The 15717-nt window shown below is 47.4% G+C and overlaps 1 protein-coding gene across 16 annotated transcripts in view; it reads right to left on the minus strand.

Moving 5' to 3' along the window:
- The window catches only part of PTPRT (protein tyrosine phosphatase receptor type T), a 1028419-nt gene that overhangs the window by 57550 nt on the left and 955152 nt on the right, over positions 1-15717 (minus strand). For 9 of the 16 annotated variants that reach the window (XM_036902260.2, XM_036902256.2, XM_036902259.2 and 6 more), the window contains one exon: positions 4763-4850. In XM_036902260.2, the coding sequence (XP_036758155.2) occupies positions 4763-4850 (88 nt within the window). Of the gene's footprint in view, positions 1-4762; positions 4851-8332; positions 8429-15717 lie in introns of all 16 variants that reach the window. The other 7 variants (XM_036902251.2, XM_036902247.2, XM_036902246.2 and 4 more) reach the window with 1 other exon arrangement.

Below are 15717 nucleotides of genomic sequence, written 5' to 3' on the forward strand. Positions count from 1 at the left end.
GTTGAGAACCACTGGGCCAGGTCTCCAGCTTCCCTCGTCCTCTGGCTCTCGGTTGAGTATGGCCGATGGAACACACAGGCAGACGCTGGACGAAGAGAGGACAGTGCGACCAAGGTGCTTATTCCTTCGGCTCCCTTTGCTGGGGTCGCCACGGGCTGGCTGCAGGGCCGCTAAAGGCGGGGTCGGCAGGCAGGGTGCCTGTCTTGTGTGGGTCCTGGTAACCTCTCCCTGCTGCAACCTCTGGGCCTGGGGGTGGCATTTGCATTATTCCTTGTAGTCTCCCACATCGAGCTTATACCTTTACAAAAAAAATCACTTGATTCAACTCTCCTCAAATCACCCCCATTTGAAGGTCCCATCTGTTTCCTGCTGGGAGCCCCGTGGACCCCAGAAGGGGAGCCTCATTGTATAGAGTTTGCAGCCCCTGAGACCGCTTCCTCTCTTCAGCCTACTTTCCTCCTGCCAATCCGGGCAGTCGCCTTGAGAGCCCGCTCGTGGGAGGGCTTCGGTATTCTGGAAACTTCCGCTGCCCACAGTCCAGGCCCAGAGCGCCTTGAAAGCAAAGAATTCTTTGTTCTGTTTCCTCACCCATTTCCTTCCCCTTCACTTCCTTTCCATTTCTACTCCCTGGAAACCCCACTGCCTCTGTTACTAAATTCTAAGCCGACTCATCTGGAAGAAAGGGCTTATTTAGCCAAGGTTTCTCTCTCATTGTTTCATTTGCAGGCAGCGCCCTCCCCCTCAACTTTCCCCTTTAATCTTTTCTGCTCTCGCTGGCCCGGGCCTTTGTCCTGCGCTCCAGCCTCCCAGTACTCCCGGTTCCTTAAGATGCTAATCACACCCGGCTTGCTTCTTGTGCCAAGAATATTTCTATTTATCAAGCCACCGCAGACTTCGCCTTAGGGAGGGACACATACAAGGGCTGGAACACTTTTCAATCCCCGGGGCTGTTTCCCCTTCACTGTTCTCATTTCAATTTCAGGGCATTTCTTTTCTTGGTTCCCCTGTATGGACTGCCCCGCTTTTGAACCCACTGGTTACCTCGGTACTGTCTCCTTTCAGTACTGACTGCAGACTAGCGCCAGCCACCCCGGGTTGTAGAATTACTGACCCTTAGATTAAAAAGAACACACACTCTCAGTGGAAGGAAAGGCTGGGCAACTTCATGGTCCCGGGATAGACTGCTTTGTGCATCTTGCCTTGGCTTTGGAGATAGTCCCCAAGCAAAGAGGTGCAGACAGGGAAGGACAAGGATGAAGTAAGTGAGGCACCTGCTCTCAGGGTCAGGCAGCTGCAGGGTCGACAGCTGGCAGGGGAGGGTAGGACACTCCCTGAATGTTGTACGCTGGGTGTCTTGCCTGCCTCACCCTCTTCCTGGCCCTGGATGCTGGTACCGCCAGCTGGTGTTACTGCACAGTGAGGTGGTGAAGCTGGGTGGGACCCTGACATGTCTTCTGCGTCCCCCGTGATGGCGTTCTGATCCCTTTCATTGATTTTCCTGCCTGGAATCCTGTCTTCTCAGATGCAGCTCTCAGAGCAGAGAAGATTTTTCTCCTCCTCTCCCCCACTTGGGTCCCATTTCTCTGCTCTCCTCTTTCAAGTTCAGTTCCTTCTTCAGTACTGGAATATCATTGTTGCAAGTGTTGCCTTGATCTAGGCTTCCTGGGTGGTCTCTCCCTAATTTGGGAAACCAGAAGGGAGACACCCATGGCTCAAGCCCTTTGGGGTCTTGCAGGGAGTCTGCTTTCCAACATTCAGTTCCTATTTGCTGAGCACCAATCAAATGCCACATTTGGGGACACGAAGTGCAAGACAAGTCATGGTCCTGCTGTCCCAGAGCATCTGTGCTCGTGAGGAAGACAGGCAGCCAACAGTCAGTTGCTGAGGCATCTCAAAGCAATGATGAGAAGCTGTGCACCAAACTCCAGGAGGATGTCCTGCAGATCACCTCAAGTGGGGGTCTGACCTCATTCCAAGGGTCAGAAGAATTCCCCAAGGGAGTGATGACTGAGCTGAGATCTGAAGAGTAAGTAAAACTCCATGGAGCAAAGAGAGGCAGGAAGGGCACTTGAGACAGAGAACAGAAAGTGCAAGAGCCTCGGGTCTCACTGGGCATGGAAAGGTCAAGGGACTGAATGAAGGCCAGTGTGCCCTAACTGAGGAGACTGTGATGGAAGGGATGCCGTGTGAAAGGAAATGGGATGGCAGCTGCAGGCCTTCAGACGAGGAATGCTTAAGGGTGAGGGGAAGTCATCTGAGGAGTTTTCAGTGGGAAAATGCCACAGTCCAAGCTATGTTTTGAGGAGGTCCCTCTGGCTTCTGTGAGAGATCAGACAGGCATCAAGATGGGTATCAAATCCAACATGGAACAACCAGCATGAAGGCTGGGCAGAGTCCAGGTGCGATCTGAGGGTGTCTTGGGCAAAGGTGCTGAGTGCAAAGGATGAGCAATGGGAAGTCTGGAAGGATCCACTGCTTGGCTTGGCGTCTCACCCTTGGCCCAACAGGCTTTGGCCTTGATACCTGTTCCAGCCTGGATAGCCTTGTCTCTCAGAGAGATAAGGTCCACTGTGCTTTAATGATTTTCTTTTCTTACCTGCACAACACCCCAGGAGGAAGACACTGCTATACCCATTTTATAGAGAGAAGAATAAGGTTTAGCATGATCACCTCAAGTTTCATAGCCGATGATTTAGTGGACCCTATCTGAACTCACAGTCTGCTAGGGGGAATGGACAAGTGGCCAGCTATTTTAGGGCACAGCACACATGGTGCTTGAGCAGAGGATGGTCTGAGTGAGCAGCTGCCTGTGCCCAGAATGGGACCTCCCTGGGAGCAGAGACAGAGCATCTCAGGACCCAGCACAGGGCCTGGCTCAGATGAGGCCCACACGTCATAGGTCTTAATACACATTTCCTGATTGTTTGAACATCTATTTTCAACACTCCACTTGCAAGAATTGTTGCTGTCTGCATTACTATCTTCCAAGAGACAAATCATAAATGTTTTCTGATTACTTCTACCATTCATAGCCCATTCCTAAATCGGCACAGGAAATGGCTAAGCTTAAACTTCTGCCTCTTTCTTCCCTTACGAGCTGCCTGAATCTTCACTTTCTTCCTCTAAGCTTTTTCTTAGGCAATGTCTAGACAGTTAAACAAAGCAAAGCAAAACAAAACATTGAACTGTGCTGGAAATAATTTGTTATTCAGGGTCTTTTTATTTTTTATTTTTTTGTAGCTGTACTGGGCTATGCAGAGAGCTGAGATCAAGAAACGCTATGCACTCGATTGGTGAGATGTCAAAAGGTCCAGGCTGGCTACACTGTGATAGGCAAAGGCTGATACGGACTCCTGTTCAAATCAGAACATGTGCTCAGCATTTTGTTCTGGGTAACTTTATCCTCTCTGTATCATATCATGTTGCTTTGAAGGCTGTACATACCAATATTTGGCAGTGACAATAGTCATGTGTGACCTCTGCATGGTATTCAGTTTTATGGCAATTTCTCTCTCCCTCTCCCCCTAGAATGCCATACTGTAGTCACACACAGTATTGTTACTGCCTTTGTTCATCCTTGTTGGGACCATTCCAGTAGACTCCTGACTGGTCATTCTGCATCTCCCAATCTAATTCACCCTCTCAATCAGCTACCCTAGAAATCTTTCCAAATGGACATCTGATCATGCCCCTCTCCCTAGCCTGGCTTATTCTATGTTCCCACATGGGTATTCAGTGAGTTCTGCTTAAAATAGTAGAATGATACATTCACAATGCTCATCAGTGACTCTGAGAACTCTATGGCTAAAGTAGTAATGGGGCCAGGTACTGTGTCAAGGGTTTTATGTACCCTTTCCAATGATTCTATATTATTTTCATCATTTTAAAGGTGAGGGAATGGAAGCTTAGAGAGGTCAGATACCTTCCCAAGGACCCCACAGCTGGCCTAGAAGCCCCTGCAGTCTGACTCCAGAGGGATCTAAGTACTCTGCACCCCTGCCGTCATCAAATCACATGCTATGTACCTACAGGAATGCTAAAGCCTATTGTTGAGCAAAAGGCAGCATCCTTCCATCCCTCTCCTGTTTCTTCCTGCAGGTTCATGCCACCAAATGCCTGTGTTAGTGCAGGCCCAGAGTGGCAGGCATTCACCTGACAGCACCTTCCCACCAGCAGTGGGCTGTGGCTGAAGTCGTGATGCCCTAAACCCCACCTTTTGACCAGAGCCCCCTTGGGTTCCTTTGATCCCTGAGCTGCTGGCTCTCTGAACCCTGAGGTAAAGGCTAGAGTTTCTGACTCCTTCTGAGCATCAGTCCTTGCTCAGGGCTTGCTCTGTACTTGCTCAGTACTCCAAAATACTACCTTCTTGGAGTAGCATTTTTCTGTTGTCCAGGTGTCCTCAGCCCCTCCTCAGGCCTGGACCTTGCTTCCTACCCCAAGTCACTGCAAAGGTGGTACTCTGCTTTGGAGGGACTGCTGGGAACACTGAAGTATCTCTTTGGCTGGGTTTCCTCTCCAACCTGAGGGGTTCTTGACAGGTGATGTCAGGCAAAACACAGCCTTCAGAGGCCTCCTGGATCTACCCTGCCTGCCCCCGAGATCACCCAGGCTCTGTCATTCAGGCCAGGTGTGACAGGGAGGCTGAAAGGGAGTTCCCAGCTTGGCATGTGGGTCCACAGCTAGACCCATTAGGGATCAGGTGATAGTGACACCTCCCTTTCCTTTCCCCCGAAGCCTGGAGCCATCCCAGAAGGGTACCTACAGGAGATGATGTTCCCGTATCGATTCTTATTGCGGTTTTCATCCTCTTTGGCTGTGTCCCACGAAGCAGTCTGCCCCTCTGGTAAGGCCTAAAAAGGAAGAATGCTGGTTAGGATGGCCTGAGAGGGGGGCTTTATCTAGATGTAGATGAGCCAGTGGGGGAAATGAGACCCACTGGATGGGGCACTCAGTATAAAGGCTGTGTGTTCTTAGATGGGGCCTGGGGAGGACATAGACTTGGCCCACTATGGACTTAATTGCTCATTCATTGAGTCAAATTATTGACGTCTGTGTGTCATAAGCAGACATCTGGTCCAGTAGGGGAGTCATTTGTTCATTCATTCATTCATTTGACAGATATTTCTTGAATCCCTAATAAGTGTTTGGCATTGTTCTAGGTACTCGGGATACAGAGCCATACACCAAGTCCCCTTTGAGCTTCCCATCAACTGGAAGATGCAGCAAATGATCAAGCAAACACATGTCATTTTAGGTAGTAGAAAAATGCTGTGAAGGAAATGAAGCAGGGTATAGGGATAGTGATGAAGGATGATAACTATTTCAGATTACACCATACAGGAGGGCTTCTCTGAGAAGGGAGCCATTAAATGAATTCCTTATTGATGTAGAAAAGCCAGTCATGCCAAGGAATGTAGGATATACTTTCCAGGGAGAGGGAACCGATGCGAAGGTGGTAACCAAATACCACATTCAAGGATAAGTCAGGGGAGAGGAGCGATGGGTGCATCTGGAGAAGCTGGGCAAGCTCAGGTTATAGAAGGTGTGGTCACTGGTAACAAACTGGGTATTTTTCTAAGCGTGATGGGAAACAAGCCATCAGAGGGTTTTAAGCAGGGCAGTCAGCTGATCTGATTTATATTTGACAAAGTACATTCTGGCTCACGTATGGCATACAGGCTCCAGCAGGCCCAGGGAGGTCAGTTGTGAAGGAAGCTGTTGTAGTGGTCCTGGTTAGAGACAATGGTACCCAGGACCCCGGTACCAGGGTGGCAGCAGTGGATACAGTGAGAAGTATTTATTTTTGGATGTTCATTTGGATATTGTAGATTTGGGTTGCCCCAGAAGCAGATTCAGAAACAAGAATTCAAATAGGAGGTTTTATTTGGGACACAATCCTAAGGAGCATGGGTGGGTGAGTAGGGAAAGTGAGAGAGCCAAGGGAAGGAAGTCAGTAAAAGTACGCCAGAGAGCAGGTCATAACTGTGTACACCTGGGCTTCAGTGGACCTGTTTCTGCCTCAGAGATGTCCCACCAGACAGAGAGGGAGTTGGGGGTTATTTCTCCACAATTCCCATCTGCCATTGGTTGAGGACAAGTCTTAGGAAATCCCTTGGCACTTCTACTATGCTCTGTAGGCAAGGTGTGCACATTCCGTGTTAAGGAAGTCCTCAGGCAAAAAGCCACAGGTGGCAGATACTGGGTGAGCAAGCGCAGGAACAACGAGTGTAGAGAGGATATGGGCAGGACCAACGTGTCCATTGTAGATGTGGACTATGGAGGAAAGAGGGGTGAAGGCTGACTCCCAGGCTTGCAGAACTGAGTGGAGAGTCATGCCATTTACTGAGATGGAGGAGAAACAGGGGAGAAACAGAATTGGGGAGATAGGCAGCAAGTGTTGTGTTTGGGGTACATGAAGTGCTAGAACAGTATCTAGCACTTGCTGAGTACTGTGGGCTCCTTAACATGTTTAAAACTGTCAGAACAGCAGCAGCAGCCACATTTGAGATGACTGTGTGACATCCAAGCTGAGATGTGGAGTAGGAAGTTGGACACAGAGGTTCAGGATCAGAGTTTGGGGGAGACAAGAGATGGGAGTCATCAGTTTAAGAGGTGACAGACAAGTAAACAACCACGTGGAATGATTTAACAGAGTTATGAGCCAAGTGTTACGGAAACACAGAGGAGGGTGCAGTTATCTCTCAGAGAAGGAAGATGGGCATTGACAAGAATAGAAACAGCTTTAGGAAAGTTGCAGGAGCGTGAAGGTCAGGCTCTGCTTTGATTATGTTCCTATCCTGCTTCTGGTAGAACAGGCTGAATGCCCTGCTCATGGCCCTTGTATAGCTTCTGAGTCTACACAGCTCCCATCAGCAATGCAGAGGAAAGGAGCTTCTACTCATCTTAATGAGTATTTGCCCATCTATTCCCTGTTAGGTCCATCCTAAGCAAGGAGAAGTCTGTAATCTGATTGGTTAGAAATTCAGCCATTCAGCAGGCTATGTTTCATAGATAGGCAGGACCACTGTCTATTAAAAGCCCAACCCACCCATGACTTCCTCTTGCTTGGTTCCCGTCTCCCATGTGTTAAGCCAATATGTGTGGGTCTTTTTCTAGAGCAGAAGTTGGCAAACATTTTCTGTACTGGGCCAGATAGCAGGCAGGGTTTTGTAGGCCATCGAGTCTCTGTTGTAACCACTCATACCCAACTCTACTGTTGTAGAATGAAAACAGTTATAGACAAAATATAAAGAAATGGGCATGGCTAACTGTCAATAAAACTTTATGAAAACAGGTATTGGGTTGGATTTAGACTGTGGCTGTAGTTTGCCGATGTTTGTTCTAGAAGCATGACCACAGTCCTCCACTGTGCAGTGGTTTGGTAGGTAGATTTGGTGCCCATCCTGTGGCTTAGCCATTCAAATTGAATGGAGATGGGGTGGGAGGTCCTGGCTGGGGCTTCTGGGGCTAAGCCATGGTCTTCAACCTAGTTTTCCCCAGCGTTTTAGACTAGGATATGAGAGTGCCTTCCCAGCTATTAACTGACTGAAATCTTGTTCTTTGTGTGTCAGAAACCCTGAGACAGGCAACCTGCAGGAGAAGAAAAGCAGGTACCAGGCTCTAGGCACCAATCTCTGCCTTAAACCTGAGTGTGACAAAGCATCATGGAGACAGGAAGGCACTTCTTTTACAAAGAGGAGACTTGTTTCTCCTTTTGCTCCTTTTCCTCTTCCTCTTCTTGATCCTCATTGTAAGTGACTATCACCCTACATCTGTCTTGCCACCAAACTGGGCAAGCTTGCTTTTGTGTGTAACTCCTAGAACTGAGATTCCAGTCCTGGCCTCACCTTCCCAACCAGGTAGCGCTAGTTGTTTCAGGCAACCTGCCAGGCTATATATTCCTGGCTCTCTGCAAAGGTGTGCCATTTCCACGGTAGCACTGGACCCCTAATGCTTAAGCTGACATTCTGGGGGTGGATTTTCTACCTGAAACCTTCTGTGATAAAGCCAACTGTTTATTCAATTATATCTGCTCAAAAAGTGATGTGAAGCCAAGAACAGGACACTCCGCATAGTTTTTCATTATAATTGTTGGGAAAATAATATGTTGAGTACCTACTACGTGCCAGGGTTGGGGCTATAATCAACCTAAGGTTTCATTATGGCTGCACATTAGAACCACCTGGGGCAGCTTGAAAACTCCCAAAGGCCTACCCTATGCCAGACCAATTAAATCAGATTCTCTGGGGATGGGACATAAGTGTCAGGAGTGTTTAAAGCTCCCTGGGTGATTTTCACGTGCAGCCATGATTCTTGCAAATAGTGAATTTACCTGGAGAAATACTTTCCCATGAGTCTCCTCACTGGTTTCTCTTGCTTTCGTTTTGTCCCCTTCAATCCATTCTCCACTGTAATCAGAGAGATCTTTCTAAAATGTGAATAGGACCCAGTTACTCCCCTTGCCATTGTCTTTGGATAAATTTCAAAGTCTTTAATACATGATTCTGAATGACTTCTCTCCACATGCCCCTCCAGCCTCCTTTCTTGCCCTTATATTAATATTTCACAGATAAGGAACTAAATACAGTTTAGTTGACAATTCAGCCCACTTCAGGTGCTTCAAACTTCTGAGACTGACTTTAGACATACTGATCCCTCTGCCTGAAATTTTCTTCCACCCAAGTCTGCCCAGTAAACTCGTATATATTCTTCAAAACCCAGTTGAAGCATCTTCTCTTTTGGGAAATTCTCCCCGCTCATCCTCCCAGCACTCCACTGCATCCCCAGATGCTCCATCACTTCTTCTAATAGTGGATGGACTTCTCTATATCTAATAATTTCAATGTCTTGTCTTCCAGCTTGGTGATAGGCTTCCAGGGAAAGGTGGCATCTCATTCATGTCTGTGTCTCCAGAACCCAATACTGGCTTTGTTCCTCACATGTGCTCGAATCACCTCTTTTGAATAAATGAATGAATGTACAGACAGATGTAAAAAATCAGTGGGTGAGGCGGCTTCTGTGCACACAGGAGGCAAAGATCCTGGAATCTGAGGTGGAAGTGACCTTGAGAACCTTCCCCGGTGGCCTTCCAGGAAGCTGATAAGCTGCTTCCTAGCATCTGCTACCTGGATACCCTCTGTCACAGAGAGGTCACTACCCCATACAGCTTCCTGACTCACTTTTGGACTGAGCCACTGGACAGTTTTTTGTTTCTCTGCCTCCATGTCCTTTGTCCTGCTCCTTGGGGCCCCACAGAATAAGCACCCTCTGTATGAAGACACTGCAGAGATGTGGGGAAGCCCTCTGCTCATCCCCAGAGTCCTTACGTAGCACAGTCTGGGAGTCCTCTCGATATCCAGACCACGCCCTTCAGGGTGTACCCAGAATGCAGGTATCCTTAGAAAAATCTTAAAGCCATTGTGATGAGTGGCACTTCTCTGCGGAAAACCATGCGGGCCCTGCCATGGCCCTGGGGCCTCTGTGCCCCCTGGTGGGGGCCGAAGGAGAAGGTATGAGCCTGGGGGCTGCACCCATGCTGACAAAGGCAGAGGAAGTGGGCCTAACAGAGCTGTCCAGGAGTGTGTGATAATGGCCCCTAATTGGCAGACTTTGATCACACACCCATTTCCCTTTTTAGGGAGCTGCAATCTAATAAGGGATAATCTCCTGAAGGAAAAAACTATGAAGGGGTAAAAGTATGAAAGGGAGACTCATCTTCATCTTCAAAGCGAGCCAGCCGAGGGGCATTATTTTTACATTAGTGGCTAGTTACAGTAGATTGACCAGAGAATGGTGGCAGTCATTAGGAGCTAATCACATTCTTTTGAAATCAAAATTGCCACCTCATTATATTCCTCCATTATCAATCTTCGCTTTCCTTTTCTCAGCCTCTTCTCCTCGGAGTGTTGAGCTCTATTTTTACACTCTTCTCTGAGTGTGGAAATGTTTCCTACTCTTCAGTAGTGTGGCTTTTCTAAGGCAATCATTTTTTTTTTTTTTAGTCCTAAAAGATGCATCTGGGGATGTCCTCATCCCTGGAGGTCTGAGCTGTGATAGTCACAGAATCCTCAGAAGTCAGATCTGGAAGGATCTTTTGAAAAATGATTGCCGCATTTTACAGATCAGCAAAGTGAGATCCAGAAACAGGAAATGTCTTGCCCAAGAATACATATTAAGTGAAACCTGTCTCCCTCCCTCTCTCCTTCCCTCCCTCCCTCTCTTCCTGCCTTCCACAGTGACCATCTGGGGGCTTGGCCATGTGCAGGTCCTAAAAATAGCAACAGACATGGCAGACAAGACCACATGAACTTTATGTCCTAGTTGTGGGAAGGTGCAGGCAATAAACAAATAAGATAATTATCGTTTACAACCAGTGCTATAACAGGGTGCTGCGATAGATAGTGACAAGGGACACGGACTGCTTTGGAAGGGTAGATTGGGTGGGATTCTTAGAAAAGGTGACACTGGAGAAGGAGAAATTGACCCCTGACTTTCAGGAGCTGGCTGGCACTCACTGTGGGACCTTGGTGCTTTCCTGTTGAACATAAACAATTACACAAAATGCCAACACCAGGTGAGGCTACCTTGAGATCAGGATGGAGCACGGCACAAACACAACCACCCTGTAGTCATATCTACACACAAAGATAGGAACATTGTCCAAGCCAAAAAATTATATGACCAGACCTCCCCCTATCCTGGGTAATACGAGTGACAATGGCTGCCTCTTTGCCAGTTACAGCTTTAGCCTTTATCTCGTGCCACCCTCTTAAAGTTAAGATCCACTAGGGTGCCCCATCTTGCCACCTGGACCTAAGAATAGTGTCCAATCCAGGGCAGAGCCCCAAATCACCTAAGACAGCCCACATCTGAAGAGTCCCTTCTAACAGCCCCTTCCTGAGATGCCGCGCAGTTCCTACACCAGCTTGTTCAGCCTGTGTGTTCCTGCTGGTCTCTTGTGGACACATTTGAGCTGAAAACTCAGTGATGAGCAGAAGGCAGCCATGGTAAGAGCTGGGAGAAGACTGTTCCAGGCTGAGGGAACAGTGAGTGCACAGCCCTGAATGCAATGAGCTTGGTGTGCTCTAGAACTTGAAGGGGGGCCCAGTGGCGCTGAGAGAATTATGTGGATGGGGTGGGGCTGGTGCTGTGGAGGGCTTGTGGACCACAGCCAAGAATGGGAGTTTTATTCTGAGCCAATGGGGATGCTTTGGACATTTTTTAAGGTGGGGAGGCTGAGCTAGTACCAGCATCGTGATAAGTGGCTAAGAGCTCTTGTCTCTTGAGCTGTCTGTTCATACTTTGACAGGCTTCCTAGACTTTAGGATAAAATTATCATCTGGTGCCTGCCCCAGACTAACGGGCCCTGTAGTTGTAACCCATAGCCACCCTCCCGCCCACCCTCCCTCCCAGCCACAGACCTGAGGACCCCAGGGCCAGTGGGGGCTCAGACCACATGGCTACAAATCACAGGCTGCTTCTGCCTACTGGGCTGAGTCTGTCCCTAGACTGCAACCTACCTCAGTCTCCTCCCTTAGACAATCAGAATTGTCCCTGATGTCTGCCTGGCTGGTTCCTTCTCCTACCTGTGGGTTTTGCCCTATGGAGATATGAGGGTCCTTTCTGAAGCTTGCATCCTTCTTTGGACACTCTTTTTTGTACCTAAGCCTCTTTAAGTTGTGCACAAAACAGTGAGACATCAGAACACAGAGCTTCCAAGAGCAGCTCACCTCCAATGCAAGGTGGAGAGCGTCCTGATCTACTTTGCTTACCCGTTGACCCACTATCCTCAATAGATTGTGTCAGCTATGGCACACCAGTCACTCCCTTTGTACCCCTGGAGATAGTTGGATATGCTATGCCCTGGGGTGCAGCAAACTGGGCCCAGGGAATGCTGATCAGGCAGTTCCTGGCTGATGCTTCAGGGCACAGTGGAGGGCCTGCTTCCTCCATCAGCAGTCCAGCCCACCAGGATTTCCCTGCACCCCTTCCCACCACTGCACTCTCAAGGCACAGGGAAGATTCCAGAGGGTCTCCACCAAGGAGGTGTCATTTTTTTCATTCATCTATCTTGTCAAGAAATACCTCTTGCCCACTGACTGCATTTGAATCAGGGAAAAGGCAGGGCTTTGCAAAAGGCAGACAGACCAGAGTGTTTGTATATTTTTACTGCACATGATTCTACCACTGCAAGTCTCAGTGAACTTTCCTGAATTTTACATCAGTAATATCTCCTTCAGGTGAGGGGTGGGAGAAGGATTTGGCTACACAGGCGCAGCACGAGGAATTTTCTGCTGATGGAACTCTTAGTATCCTGATCATGTTGGTGTTTACATGATTCCACATATTTGTTAAAACTCATAGAACTCTTCACCCTCCCCCCCCCAGAAACATTAAGTTTGCAACATGTAAATTACAAAATGAAAAAAAATACAGAAGTTTGTGTTGATTAGCAATTACCTGAGGTAATTCATAGAGGCACCTAACACAATGTCTGGCACATAATAGGTGTTCAGAAACTTTTCCATCCCACTCTTTTCCAAGAATATGCCTTTGAGCCCCTTTGGCCTCCCACTCTTAGAATTTACTTTTTTCCCTCCCTTTTATCAAAGACATCCAGCTTATTGTCACAGACCAAAGATGGGGCCTCCCTGCAACAGCCACGTGGTTTGCCTCAGACCAGAGGGGTTCCCAGGATCTAGAACTTTTGTTTTAAAACTGGGGTCATCCTGGGCAAACTGGGACAAGTTGCTCACCCTCAGTATTCATGGAGTGAGAAAGAATTCCATGAGCTATTGGAAACCTAAGGTCTGGTCTGAATTGTGGTCCTGAGTTTGGTAAATACCCACATTTACTGAAGTCTGTGGCCAGTTAGTGGTTGATAAGGCTGCAATGGATAGCTGTACGGGTGGTGCACAGCACAAGAGGAGCATCTTGCACCTGGCAGAAATGATAGATTTCTGTATGTATTATGAACATTTTTGGGAAGGTCACAGTCAAGTATCTTGAGACAGATGTACTTCAGCTGTTTCACTTTAAGGTGCTGTATGAGTTAGGGATGGCCCTGATGGAGGCCAAGCTTGCAACAAATACCTCCTTCTGTGCTGAAAAAGTACATGCCTTAGGGATTATAAATGTGGACAGTGAAGGCAGGAGCAGATGACTAATGACGTCTACTCAAAGTGGCATCAGGAGAGCAAATATTATTGCACACCATGTCACTAAATAGATGATAATTTATGAGATCTGCTGGAGAAGCTAAGTAGAAAATCAGGTGGCAGCAAGATGCGGGTATTTGTCTGTGACAGGAGCCTTGATCAAGGCAGAATAGTTGACTGTGTGCCTGTGCATCACAAAACACCTTTGAAATGGCCCCATTAAAAGCTATAAGGTCTCTTTTAAATGACACACTTTGGTAGGGATCCAAATTCCTAGAGAATTTGGTAAAATGCAGAGGCCTGGGTCCTGTCCTGTGCCAATGAGCCTGTGTCTCAGTGTCCCACCAACTCCCCAGGTGGTTCTGCCACACATCACAATTTGAGAACCACTGCTCCAGGCAGTAAAGTAAATGGAAAGAACAAATTCCTGGGAGGATGTAATCTAAAAAGTAAAGGCAGCCACCCAGGGGACCTTTAGGGACAGCCAACAGATGTGAGGGTCTTTCTGTGTTGGTGTGTTTCTTTAAGAAATAAGGTCTTTTTTTTTCTTGATAGAACTAATCTTAATCACAAAGCTTTTCACTAGCCTTTTGCAATTCAACTAATATTTGGTATTTACAAACTATTTTCCAGATGCTTCAGAGAAGAGAAATGAGTAAGATCCTGCCCTACCTTCAAGAAACTTATAGTTTAATGGGGAAACTCACCCCAGGGTACCTCTGTTCCTCCGAGCTCTGAGACTGTGATCTGGGAGACCCTGCATTGATTCTAGGCTGCAAACTTCTGTTCCCTCTGCACAACGTCTCTATCTTCATACATGAACTTCTGGGTGGCTGTCTTTGGGTCAATGGCTCTCCTCTAACCTCAAAGTCAGCTGGAGTTAAGGGTCAGACTGTTGAAGGCTATGACTATTACCTTGTTAACTCTGTTCAGGAAAACTGTGCAAGGGGTGTAAAATTACTATTTATCTCCCCCAACTCATTTCATTTTTATTTCTCTTTTCATAGGCAGGCTTCTTTGTTTTCCTTCGAAGAGCTGGCTTGCAACATTTCAGTTCTTTCATCTTTCCAAGCCCTGGAACATGTGGTTCCCTCTGTCAGACATGTTTTTCCTCTGCCCAACCTTCTGCTTCTCTTCAGTTCACCTTCTGTGTTTCATCTTTTGTGAAGCTTCTGACTGATCTTGGCAATAATAACTGGCAGAAAGCAAAAATCAACAACAAAACCCATGTACACCCTGGACTGCCTTTACCCTCATGTCTACAAAGCATTTTAACTGGAGTACTGTCTGTAATTACATGATGTCAGAAGACCATGAGCTTCCTTTAATGGAGGGTCTTTATTTTCTTTATTTGGTTTTCTATCTCCAATGCCCCAAACCTGTGTAAGGTACCCATGAGGTGCTCAATAGGTGTTTCTTCCCAAATGAGGTAGAAAGATATACTAGCAGGCTTCAGAAGTCCATGCTATGTCATTAAACATTTACAGAAGATGAGATGGGGAACCAGAGATGGGAGTCCTAGACCACCCAGCATGTCAGGAGCAGACAGAGAACCAGGTCTTAACTCTCAGTCAAGGGATTTTTTTATGGTACCACCTGGAAATTGTTCACTGGTTGGGGAGGGTTCCCATATTAAATGTAGAAACTATTTGCTGGGTTACAAACAGAATTATAAGTGGAACAATAAAAATAAGCTCAAAGGAAGACTGAGTTAATTATCTCTCCTACATGAGCTCTTTCTTGCTTGAAGAATTTTCAAGTTTGAAACTAATGGGTTATTTTGGCCACCCCCTGGGAATGGCCCATTTTCTCCTGATTTTAATTCACAGGGAGTGGAGTGAAATGAGCATGTGGAGTCAAAGTCTTCCTATTTTAGTCATCATGAGTTCCCAGGGCTGGAGAACAACCATCGTTTTCCATTCATGAGTCGGGCATCTGCCATTAATTCCCCATGCCCCAACCCAGAATCCTCCTCATTTGCAAACTGAGGAGCTGGCCCAGAATCTCTCAGGGGTCACTTGCAATGGGATGTTCTGTGACCTATGTCACCAACTGAGAAGAGACAAAGTTGTGGGAGAAGCAGTTCTTCTCTGCCTCTCTCAGGGAGCTGTGAGCAGAGAGGGGAGCACCTGGGTGACCTGTGGTATCCAGATCTATGGTTACATCCTATCAGGAGTCTTCCTGCCCGCCGTCGCCCAGCGATGACTAAGCAAAAGATGGTAGCACATGCCTCACCTCACAAAAGTTATGCTCATGGTGTGTCTGAAAGCTGGAAAATGAGCAAATGTTTGTTCTTCATGAGGCTGCATCATCTTCCTCACAGCTGTTCCCTGTTGCTGTAAATAGTCCTAATGGGGCTCTAATAACCAGATACTTTCTGGTCACCCTACTGGGCTCATCATTCATTATGATGACAAACTGCCTGGATTGGACTGGGGCAAACATGCTTCCCTTTCCTCTCTCCATCACAAAGTCACCTCTTCCTGTCGTCCCTCCACTTCCCCAAGCCTGCACCTCATCTGACCATGATGATGGTGGGGTGACAGACAGCCCCATTCTC

The sequence above is a fragment of the Manis pentadactyla genome, chromosome 5 (assembly GCF_030020395.1).
Source record: "Manis pentadactyla isolate mManPen7 chromosome 5, mManPen7.hap1, whole genome shotgun sequence".
In the NCBI taxonomy this organism is placed as follows: domain Eukaryota; kingdom Metazoa; phylum Chordata; class Mammalia; order Pholidota; family Manidae; genus Manis; species Manis pentadactyla.